This window comes from Hyla sarda, chromosome 2 (genome assembly GCF_029499605.1).
Source record: "Hyla sarda isolate aHylSar1 chromosome 2, aHylSar1.hap1, whole genome shotgun sequence".
NCBI classification, from domain to species: Eukaryota; Metazoa; Chordata; class Amphibia; order Anura; family Hylidae; genus Hyla; species Hyla sarda.
The window spans coordinates 231,138,059-231,150,163 of NC_079190.1; the positions used below are offsets into that span (position 1 = coordinate 231,138,059).

Sequence of the window (12,105 nt, forward strand, 5' to 3'; positions counted from 1 at the left end):
AAACGTTACTGCGCTGCAACATGCTCAGTAGTTCTGTGATGATACTCTGGACTAGATAAGACTGGCCTTAATATACTAGAAATAAAATGGTTCCAGGCTGAACATTACTGTGACAGGAGTTAAAGGGGTATTCCAGGATTTTTTATTTGACTGTGCTACAGGGGCTGTAAAGTTAGGGTTGTTCATAATATAATGTCTGTACCTGTGTGTGACAGTTTTCTCACAATTCTTCTGTGATTTTCGCCCCAATATTTATTTTTAGCAGCATACAAAATTACTCATGTGTCAGGATTTCCCAGGTTGCAGTTCTTCGAGACTTGACATCACTAGTCAGGTGATCAGAGGGAGCCTGTCCTGCTTCAATTTAGCAACAGCTGTAGGCCCCCTGGTTAGAAAACACTGTATTTCAATGGGTGGGGTGGCTGATGTGTGGGGAGAAGGAGCCATAGGGGGCTATAACACTGCACACACATCTTTTACATTGATCAATGTTATTCCATAGAATAACATTGATCAATGAATCTGCCGCTTGACTGCTCCTGCCAGGATCTCAGGCACTGAGCAGTCATTCAGCGATCGGACACGCAGGAGCAAGGTAGGAGACCCTCCTCGTGTCCTCCAGCAGTTCGGGAAGCCGTGATTTTGACTTGGTGGTCCCGAACAGCCTACTGAGCTAACCGGCACTGATTAGCTTTCACTTTAGATGCAGCGATCAACTTTGAACGCCACGTCTAAAGGGTTAATAGTGCGTGGCACCGAGATCGGTGTCACGGGTCCCAGCAGTTGCTAGGTGTCGGGCCCGACCTGCTATGACGCAAGGGCCAAAGCGTAGAGCTGGGGCGGTATGACCAAAAATGTGTATCACGGTATTTTTGTAACTTATGGCGGTTCCACTGTATTTAACGGTATTTTCCACCCCCCAATCATGTGACCCGTGGGCACTGCTTCAAACCTGGCTCCTTACATGACAGTGCCCTCAGCCTATCACGACCCAGGCAGGACAACATCGCTGTGGCCGGTGATAGGCTGACGGTTCTGTGATGTTCCCATCCCCAGGAAGCAGCAAGGGGACTGTGAGCCCGGTACCGGAGCAACTGCAGAACGTGAGGTGAGTGAAAGTTTATTCTGTTTATTTTTGCAACCTGGGCACAGGATAGTACAGTACAGCGCAGCAGCTGATAATTATTTTTGAGGGGGGGGGGGGGGGTGAGAAGCAGTGCTTGCGGGTCACATACGATTAGTTCCCTGATGTGGGGGACAGCGCAGCACTGGGCCGATAATATCACCATATGGTGGATAACCCATAAACAACTGTTCCTTTAAGTTGAGTTTTCTATATCTCCAGTCCGGTATTGTTTCCCGCTGGTAGCGCTGCCATGGTGTCCCGTACAAGATACTGCAGCCAATCACTAGCCTCTGCACATACACATGACCTCTGAGGCTGTAGCAGCACATGCACAATGTACAGGATGTCACAGCAGCACGACTGCAGCAAACTGAGGAACGAATATAGGGTTTGTTTGTCTTTATGTTCTTTTTCTTCCCAGTTACACCTGTAGAGGAGTCGTCTTCAAACTTTGAACCTGCAGCTGTTGCTAAACTACGACTCCCAGCATGCCCGGACAGCCAATGGCATTCTGGGAGGTGTAGGTGTAGGTCCACAATTATCTAGACCACTGCTGGGAATTGTAGTTTTGCAACAGCTGGAGGTGCACAGTTTAGAGACCTAGGCTGTAGACCAGTGGTCTTTAACCTGCGGACCTCCAGATGTTGCAAAACTACAACTCCCAGCATGCCCGGACAGCCATCGGCGGTCCGGGCATGCTGGGAGTTGTAGTTTTGAAACATCTGGAGGTCTGCAGGTTGAAAACCACTGCTGTAGACCATACTAGAAACCCCTTTACAATAGTGGGATAAACTCTGACATGTTACTTTGTAACACACCATTTCTAGGAATATTTGTTTTTAAAGGAAAAAAAAATCCCCAACATAACATATTTTCATGCGGTGTGTAAATGCGGTACCGCAGCTTGTGAACCGGCCTTTACCCCTCATGGACTCGGTTATAAAGGAGTATTACGCCTATGACCAGTCACTGTAGAACAGAATTGTACCCAGAAGTATACACAGTAACACATCTTACACTTCCATGCTGCCCGGTCTCCGCGGTGTTACACTACATCCATTCCCCCCGGAAACTAGACTCTGTTACAACGTTCCGCCTCCTAAATAATGTCTGTTCCAGAGTGTGATTGACAGGAAACTAGAATGATCATAACAACAGACGGGCATAGAACAATGTGGCGTCTGTCTGGCGGGGGCCACACGTGACGTCACGTAATAAAAATCATCACCCAGCACAGGGGACAGCCGCCTCTCAACTGATTGGGTCTTGGAGACAGGAGGGGGCGGGACGCACGTGACGTCACTGCCCGGGGGGCGTCACCTGTCAGTCTCGGGTTGTGCGGCCGGAGGTGTGAGCTGATCACTTGCTGTAGGATTCCTCGTCAGGTGAGTGACCTGTACGGCTCTTCTTTCCTTCACTACTTGTGCTAATGTGATGAACACTCCACTCACTGGGGGAGATTTAGCAAAACCTGTGCAGAGGAAGAGGGGTGCAGTTGCCCATGGCAACCAATCAGATTGCTTCTTTCATTTTTCACAGGTCTCTTTAAAAATGAAAGAAGCAATCTGGTTGCCATGGGCAACTGCACCCCTCTTCCTCTGCACAGTTTTTGATATGTCCCCCACTGTGCCAAGGAGCTGTCAGACCTTATAGATAACTGATGGATAAATCCCATTAAATACCATTATTTTTAATGGCTTTTTGGGTCATTATTCTATTGAAATAATCATAATTTATTTTGCTGTCATCCATCCCTGACAATGTGCCCAATAGAGATGAGCGAACTTTCAGTAAATTCTATTCGTCACAAACTTCTCGGCTCGGCAGTTGATGACTTTTCCTGCATAAATTAGTTTAGCTTTCAGGTGCTCCGGTGGGCTGGAGACTCTTTCCTAGGACTGTATCCACCTTTTCCAGGCCACCGGAGCACCTGAAAGCTGAACTAATTTATGCAGGATAAGTCATCAACTACCGAGCCGAGAAGTTCGTGACGAATCGAATTTACTGTAAGTTCGCTCACAAATGTTAACTCTAAGTAAAAAAAATAATAAAAATATATATATGTATGAGATCATTTTCTTTAATCTTGTAGTTTCCTTAAAATGTAGGAAATGGTGATCACCAGTGTTGGGTAAATAGAAATCCTGCCTGTACTGTAGATAAGCTATTTCACTAGTGTCATGATCTGCTATTTTCACAATACAGCCAATACTAAGAACTATTACATCATAAGTGTCAAAATGTTGTGAAACAAATAAGGAAGAGTCATAAAAAATTGGCACATTTACATTTTTTTATTCTTGCTTTATACTTTTTTCAGACAAAAAAACCCAAAACACTTTCTCCGTAGATCTATATATAAAAAATGTGCTTCTCTCCTGCAGCCTTGAGAAAGTGAGGGAGGATTTAGAGGTCCTAGAGACTCTTTACTTTGCTCCAACCCATGACAAAGTAGGAGTACTTCGCCAAAGGATAGGGGATAAGATGTATGATCGTGGGGTTCCCGCCGCTGGGGACCCCCACAATCTCCCTGCTGCACCCGGCATTCGGGTGCAGCGCCGGAGGCTCATGACGTCATGGCTGTGCTCTGCTTGTGATGTCTTGGCCACGCCCCCTCAGTACAAGTCTATGGGAGGGGGCGTGGCAGCCATCACGCCCCCCTCCCATAGACTTGCATTGAGGGGACATAGCCGTGGCGTCACGAGCCTCTGTGGGACCTCTGTGATCAAACATCTTATCCCCTATCCTTTGGAAAGGGGATAAGATGTCTAGGTGCAGAGTACCCCTTTAAGGAGAGCTTCAGCACGTGACTGAACATAAAAACGTGACATGTCACTTTTTTGTTGCGTGGTTCTCCTGTCCCTATTGAAGTCAATAGAAGTGGTATTTGTGGTTTTTGGTGCGGAAATCAGTGTGGTTTTTGCACCGAAAACCACAGGGATTATGCCCATGTAAACATAGCCTTATACTTCTTCACATAGTGACCCAATGAGTTTGAAAAGAAATGGAATAATACAGCCTTTTATCAGCGGTACTGACAGCTTACACTAAGCAAATGTACATGTGCTTGCATCTTTATTATAAGGGCCTATTACTAGAGTATTGCATTGTACTCAGAAAATTGTTTTTCAGAAAATTTATTTGAACAATATTTTTTGATATTATGTTGAATCAATTGTATTTCCTTTCTTTTTTCAGGTTCATAAATCTCTGAAAATCCTAAACTTATCAAAATGGCAGCAGAGGTAATATAGAAATGAGAAAATAGCAACATTTAACATATAGTGTAAAAAAAACTGCATTATAACACAGCCTTACAAAAAGCTTAAAGGGGTTCTCCGGTGTTTACACATCATCTCCCCTATCCAAAGGATAGGGGATAAGATGCCTGATCGTGGGAGTCCCGCTGCTGGGGACCCCCGTGATCTTGCACGCGGCACCCCGTTTGTAATCAGTCCCCGAAGCGTGTTCGCTCTGGGTCTGATTACCGGCGACCACACGGCCGGCGGCGTGTGACGTCATGTTCCGCCCCTCAATGCACGCCTATGGGAGGGGGTGTGACAGCTATCACGCCCCCTCCCGTAGGCTTGCATAGAGGGGCGGAGCGTGACGTCACACGGGGGCGCTGGCGTGACGCCACACGCTGCCCGCCCTGTGGTTGCCCGTAATCAGACCCGGAGCGAACATGCTCCGGGGACTGATTACAAGCTGGGTGCTGCGTGCAAGATCACGGGGGTCCCCAGCGGCGGGACTCCCGCGATTAGGCATCTTATCCCCTATCCTTTGGATAGGGGATAAGATGTGTAAGCACCGGAGAACCCCTTTAAAGGAGTACTGCAGCCGTAGACACTTATCCCCTATAAGTGTCTGATCGCGGGGGGGTCTGACCGCTGGGCTCTGCGCGCCCCCTCCATTCAGCTCTATGGAAGAGGCGGGGAGGCACGAACACTGCATCTCCGCCTACCCCTTAGAGATACATGTAGGGTGTGTTGGCTGCGACGTCATGCTGCGGCCAACACGCCTCCTGCACGAGGAGAGCCACGGCAGAGTCAGGGTCCCAGCATCCAAACCCCCCGCGATCAGACACTTATCCCCTATCCTGCGGATATGGGATAAGCTATATTAGGCTGCAGTTTTCTTTTAAAGGGAACCTGACAGCAGCATCACCCACCCTAACCTGCTGGTACAGGCTAATAATGTGGGTGATGATGATTACAAGGGTCTGTACGCTTTTTATATGTTGCTCCTTTCTGGAGATATGTCTCAAAATCCTACTATGTAAATAAGCTATTTTAGTGCAAATAACTATAAAGAAAATAAAGAGCCAACACACAGTAAATATTAGTGCCCATTTATACCACTACATACTGTATGTCAGGTTAAGGTTTTCCTTGCTCACCAATAAGAACCTTCCTTTTTTTACATTCAGTAAATGGGTTGTCCCATCAGTAGATAGCTTAGTAATGGTATCTGCAGTTCTTTGTAAAACCATCGATACCACAATAAGTTTTACTAAGCAGCTCAGTTCTGATTCGTCTGTATAAACCATCTGCAAGGTAAAGTTAAAAGCATGGGTGGCTGCCCTATTGTCTTGTGACAAGGATTAAACCATTAACCTTTTCACCACTTAGCTTTGGCTACGCTAGTGATTGTGATTTCTGACAGCTTTAAAAGGAGAAACCAGTGTGGTCAGGGAGTATGGAAAGCAAGTTGACTGCTTAGTGGCATAGCTAAAGGGGTACTCCACCCCTAGGCATCTTATCCCCTATCCAAAGGACAGGGGATAAGATTTCAGATTGCGGGGGTCCCGCTGCTGGGGACCCCTGCAATATAGCAAGCAGCACCCACCTGTAACTGCTTTCGGAAGCGCTGGAGGTTCTCGGGCTAATTCCTCCCGACCACGGGGAGGGAAGTTTGTGACGTCACGACTCCGCCCCGTGTGATGTCACGCCCCACCCCCTCAATGCAAGTCTATGGGAGGGGCCGTGACGTCTATGTTGGTATCCTTCTGTTAAAGACAGAAAAACCCACAATGCTCCCTGAAATAACTAGGAACTGACAAAAGTAATAATGAATAAAAATTCACTGAAAATTACCTGATGGAAATAACACAAGACAAGGACAATTTTTTTCTGCGAACTCAGAATTTCCACTGTGTGCATAGTGCAGCAAAATCCATTGCAATCAATGGAATTCTGCTGCAGCGGAATTCCGGAGTTGAGCTTTATGAACATAGCCTCAATGAGACTTCTGCACTTCTGGTATCTTGGCCCACTCATCATAAGCAAACTGCTCCAGCTGTCTTGGGTTTGAAGGTTGCCTTCTCCAGACTAAGGGTACGTTCACACTACGGAATTGCCGCGGAATTTCCGGGCGGAATTCCGCAATTCTGCGAGACCCGTTCACACTGCGGAATTTCAGCGGCGGACATTTCCGCCGCTGAAAGTGTTCCGCGCAAAGAAAGAACATGTTCATTCTTTGTGCGGAATCCGCGAGCGGACCATAGCCATCAATGGTGACGGCTCAGTGCCCCGCGGCCCTAGCGCCGAAGTATTCGGCCAGGCGGAATCTCCGCTCGCTGAATTCAGCGAGCAGAGATTACGCAGTGTGAACGAGCCCATAGGCTGGGTTCCCACTACGTTTTCTCCCATACGGGAGCGCATATGGCAGGGGGGAGCTAGAACCTCGCGCTCCCGTATGCCTTCGTATGCGCTCCCGTATGTCATTCATTTCAATGAGCCGGCCGGAGTGAAACGTGAAACTGTGGTCAACCATGGTTTGAGGTCCGGTTGTAAAAGCGCATATGGCGCAAAAATGAGCCGACCGGACCGAACGTTTCACTCCGGCCGGCTCATTGAAATGAATTACATATGTGAGCGCATACGAAGGCATACGGGAGCGTGAGGTTTCAGCTCCCCCCTGCCGTATGCGCTCCCGTATGGGAGAAAATGTAGTGGGAACCCAGCCTTACCAAAAAGCTCCAGTTTTGTCTTATCTGTCAGCTCTATGTTAACAGATGTAACAATGTAAAAAGAACCCTGTACCTACTGTGAAGCATGGAGGAGGCTCAGTTACGCTTTGAGGCTGCTTTTTCTGCATCTGGCACAGAGTGGCTTGAATCTGTTCAGGGTATAATGACATCTCAAGACTATCAAGGCATTATGGTGCATGACTACTGAGGAAAGGGTCGTATTTGAGAACCCTGAAACGCGTCTAGTCTTGTTCACTGGCACATATGCTCTGTATGAACTGTGTCCATTACCCACGGAATAAGTTGATCACTTACCGTGGACTCTCTACGCATTAGCCGATTCAGGCTTGTGTCCGGTCCTGATTTTACATCTCCAGCTCCGGCTCAGCTGACGTCACACGCCACCTACACGAGACGAACTCCATCTACTCAGCGTGCCATCTCTGGCTTTCTCCAAGTCCAGCGGTGAGGAAACTGACATCACAAGCGCTTGCCAGCGCCAACGGTCTCCCGGCAACCATACCATCCGCGCCTGCCAGCGCCACCAGCCTGTGACGACCACCACCGCGTTCCATCTGGACTCTGTAAGCTAAAGCCACAGCACCATCTGAGACCGCTGACTGCAGTTCTTATATTTAGGCACAGGAACAACCTTAACTGCCTCAGCGAGAGCCGTCCGAGCTAATTCATCTATTCCATCACAGGACCGGTAACACAGTATTTAACTTGATACAAAACTGTTATATTTAAAAGGACACTCAAGCAATATATTGTATCATCCTAATACCGTGAGGATACATATAGGATCGAGTTATATGCCTATATAGAGCCATCTTATATGCCAGTGATATATATATATATATTTTAAAAATATTTAATAAAAAAAAAAAAATAATCATTTTTTTTAAGATTGTCTGTATTTGTATATACATTATATGTGTTCTTCTCACATGGGCCCTGTGAGGAGTAATGCACTGTATTAGAATATATTTTAAATAAATAACTGTTTTGAATTATCATTGGAACACGACCCAGTAATCCATTTTCTATATACAATTGATCACACTACCTTGGAAGGTCCGGGCAACATTTTTTCTATATACATATTTTCTAGTTTTTGCAACTGTGGTATAGTTGCATGCCCTGTTGACCTCGGTTAGTGCTATTTATTAATTATGAGCTGCACTTACACTTTTTCTTTAGATTTGTAAATTACTTCTATTAAAAAATCTTAATCCTTCCTGTACTTATTAGCTGCTGAATACTACAGTGGAAATTATTTTCTGTTTGAAACACAGAGCTCTCTGCTGACATCATGAGCACAGTGCTCTCTGCTGACATCTCTGTCCATTTTAGGAACTGTCCAGAGTAGGAGAAAATTCCCATAGCAAACATATGCTGCTCAGTCAGCAGAGAGCACTGTGCTCATGATGTCAGCAGAGAGCTCTGTGCTCCAAAAAGGAAAAGAATTTCCGCTGTAGTATTCACCAGCTAATAAGTACTGGAAGGATTAAGATTTTTTAATAGAACTAATTTACAAATCTGTTTAACTTTCTGGCACCAGTTAATTAAAAAAAAAAAAAAATAAATAAAGTTTTCCACCGGAGTACTGCTATAAGGAAAGTTTATTTATTTTTAAATAGCTGCAGGTTTTGTGGCAATTTTTAATTCAGTTTTTTAACCAAAGCTAAAAGTGGATTCAAAAGAAATGAGAAAGAAAGGACTTTTCCTTTCTATAGGACCCAATTCAAAATTTTGCCCAAACACCTGGGTTAACTGCACCCATCATTTGTAGTTTGTTCTATGCTAACATGTCAAAACACCAGTAGGTGAATGTATCTTATCAGTTCAATGTATGTTGGGAAAATTTCTCAATGACACTATGTAGTGCCCAGTTAGTCCTGTGACCAGTCTAATGCAATAGATACCAGTCACATGCCCAACTTTGTTGTTTTAAATCCATTCTGAGAGGACTGTTTTTTCATTGAGATGAAAAAGGGATGTCACACAAATGTTGAAATAGCACATGATGTTCTGGCAGTGTATAATGCTGTACAAACTCCAATGCTGGATTGAGTCGTCCTTTAATAGCTGATGTTGCAAAAGCGTAATAGCACCAAGTACATTATATTTTGTAAAAAAAAAAATTAGTCTCTTGCATAAATTGTGTCATAAATGGACAATGGACCCCATTGAAAAGCATTTTTTAAATTCTTGCTTTCTACTTATTATGGTACAAAAAGCATTTTTTTCCACATGTTTATATTTAAAAAAACAAAACAAAAAAAAACAGCCTCTGCAGCTCTTTATTTCTCTACATACTTGTATTCTCGTCTGACAACTGCCTTATATCTGCTCTCCTCTCCCAGCCTGTGTGAGCTGTCCTCCACGGTTTCTCCCTCCTTGTCCACTGTCTAACATGATGTGTAACTTTGTTCCCCTCCTTGCTGCTATCTCTTTTTACTTCATTTTTCACACATTAGACTTCATTTTGACTGTTTTTGCTGCAATATTCCAAAATAGCTTGAAAATTTTTTTTTTGTTTGTACAGTGATCCCTCAACTTACAATGGCCTCAACATACAATAGTTTCAACATACAATGATCTATTCTGGACCATTGTAGGCTGAAACAGACTCAACATACAATGTACAGACAGTCCAGATCTGTGAAACGTGTCAATGGCCGGAATAACTGACCAATCGGAACAGGAATTCACTGGTAAAACACCTGTATTACTGAAACATATGTACTGACTGATGTCTGGTAGCGCCCCCTACAGTACAGGGAGGTATTACATGTTCTGTACACTTTACCTGTACCTATGTTACTTTTTTAGGACATTGCCTATGTACAGGATCCCGAAGAAGCTCCTGTCCTCTACAGAGACCAGTGTTTCCCAAGCAGGGGGCCTCCAGCTTTTGCAAAACTACAACTCCCAGCATGCCCGGACAGCCTTTGGCTGTCCGGGCATGCTGGGAGTTGTAGTTTTGCAACAGCTGGCGGCTCCCTGCTTGGGAAACACTGACATAGACAGTGATTTACAGCTCCCAGCAGATCTTTCTTACTTTTATATGTAAGAACTTGCTTTATCTGTATTAGTTATCTACCTTATTTTTCTTTAATCCTCACTTTTTTCCAATTTTGGATGACATTTTGGTGGCTTCAGAACCAATTACCAGGTTTCCTTAGAGTTATGGTCTCAACATACAATGGTTTCAACATACAATGGTCGTCCTGGAACCGATTAATATTGTAACTTGAGGGACCACTGTATTGTATTTGCACAATTGTGGTAACATGGCACAATTTTTTTTTTGGGGGGGGGGGGGGGGGGGTAAACAGAAAAAAACATGCTAACAGTAATGTTTCTGCATCATTACCTATGATCATGAGAAGTATTGGATATGACAAAAAAAAACAGCATTAGGCTGCTTTCACACTTCAAAATCCTCCGTTTTTAAACATCCGTAGGAAGATCCGTGTGAAAATCAGCTGAAAACAGCAGTAACAAAATCCTATACGTCCGTTAGAAAATCCCATTATAATTTATGTGATTTTCTAATATCCGTATTAATCCGTTATAGTCCGTTATAGTTTGTTACGGAAGATAGTTATGGAAGAAATAGCTCATGAACTATTTCTTCCGTAACTATCTTCCGTAACAGACTAATGTCCGTTATCAATAACGGATTAATACGGATATTAGAAAATCCCATAGACTATAATGGGATTTTCTAACGGTCGTATAGGATTTTGTTACTGCCGTTTTCAGCTGATTTTCACACGGATCTTCCTACGGATGTTTAAAAATGGAGGATTTTGTAGTGTGAAAGAGGCCTTAGCCAGATTTGTGGAATTGTGGTTTTTAGTACTTATATTACACTCCATATATTATGATGCATTCTTTTATGATATTTTGTAATTTAAAGTATAATAATTCTAATATTACATTAATTTGATTCAGTTGCCGGTTTATTCACAGCTTATTGTTCATTTGCTTCTTTTCAGGGCGATAAGTTGTGGGGTGGAAGATTTGTTGGCAGCATAGACCCCATTATGGAAATGTTCAATTCATCAGTGTCATATGACCAGAGGATGTGGTCAGCTGACATCAGAGGCAGCCAAGCATATGTGAAAGCATTGGAAAAAGCTGGACTAGTGAGCAAATCTGAAATGGAACAGATTGTCACTGGCCTTGATCAGGTAATAAATAACTATGATTTACTCTGGACCTGGAGATGCAGTTGTGTTTAAAAGTTTGCATACCCTGGCAGAAATTCTGAAATGTTGGCATTGAGAGTGCTTTCATATCCAGTAAGTTGTTTTCAGTAGCCGGGACTTATCGTTAATGCCGGAATTCTGCAAAATTGATCTCGGCATCTAAAATGTTAAAAATAATTGGTGGTTAGCTCAATGGGCTGATCACCACCTTTGTCGCTCGATCATGGGGTCTCAATCAGCTGTGAGGATGGCTGGAGGGTTCCTACTTGCCTCTTATCTGCCTCCATGCTGTCAAATCGGCACTGGGTAAATTCAGGCAGCCTGTATAAGCAGAGCACCAATAACACTGATCAGTGCTATGCTATGGCTTAGAGGAAATGCTTTCTACTTTCACACATTTTTAACCATACTTAAAGTAATTGTTTGTTTCTTCCAAGATCCATGAAGAGTGGTCTCAAGGCACATTTATACTGACGAAAGCAGATGAAGATATACACACTGCTAATGAGCGTCGACTCAAGGTAAATCATGGAAAACTTTTCTTCATTTTCCACATTTTCTTAAAGGGCTACTCCACTGCTCAGTGTTTGGAACAAACTTCCGAACGCTGGAGCCGGGAGCTCGTGATGTCATAGCCTCACCCCCTCATGACATCACGCCCCCTCAATGCAAGTCTATGGGAGGGGGTGGGACAGCTGTCACGCCCCCTCCCATAGACTTGCATTGAGAGGGGCGGGGCGTGATGTCATGAGGGGGCAGGGCTATGACATCACGAGCTTCCGGCT

General features: G+C 44.4%; 2 protein-coding genes across 2 annotated transcripts in view; one reads left to right on the top strand and one right to left on the bottom strand.

Moving 5' to 3' along the window:
* CRCP (CGRP receptor component) overlaps positions 1-2,306 on the bottom strand; it is a 30,525-nt gene extending 28,219 nt beyond the window's left edge. The window contains exon 1 of the mRNA XM_056556530.1: positions 2,144-2,306. Coding sequence (XP_056412505.1) covers positions 2,144-2,151 — 8 coding nt within the window. The 5' untranslated portion in view covers positions 2,152-2,306. The remainder of the gene's footprint in view (positions 1-2,143) is intronic.
* A 75-nt stretch (positions 2,307-2,381) lies between these two features.
* ASL (argininosuccinate lyase) overlaps positions 2,382-12,105 on the top strand; it is a 54,086-nt gene continuing 44,362 nt past the window's right edge. Inside the window, exons 1-4 of the mRNA XM_056556529.1 lie at positions 2,382-2,511; positions 4,325-4,371; positions 11,108-11,302; positions 11,758-11,841. Coding sequence (XP_056412504.1) covers positions 4,360-4,371; positions 11,108-11,302; positions 11,758-11,841 — 291 coding nt within the window. The 5' untranslated portion in view covers positions 2,382-2,511; positions 4,325-4,359. The remainder of the gene's footprint in view (positions 2,512-4,324; positions 4,372-11,107; positions 11,303-11,757; positions 11,842-12,105) is intronic.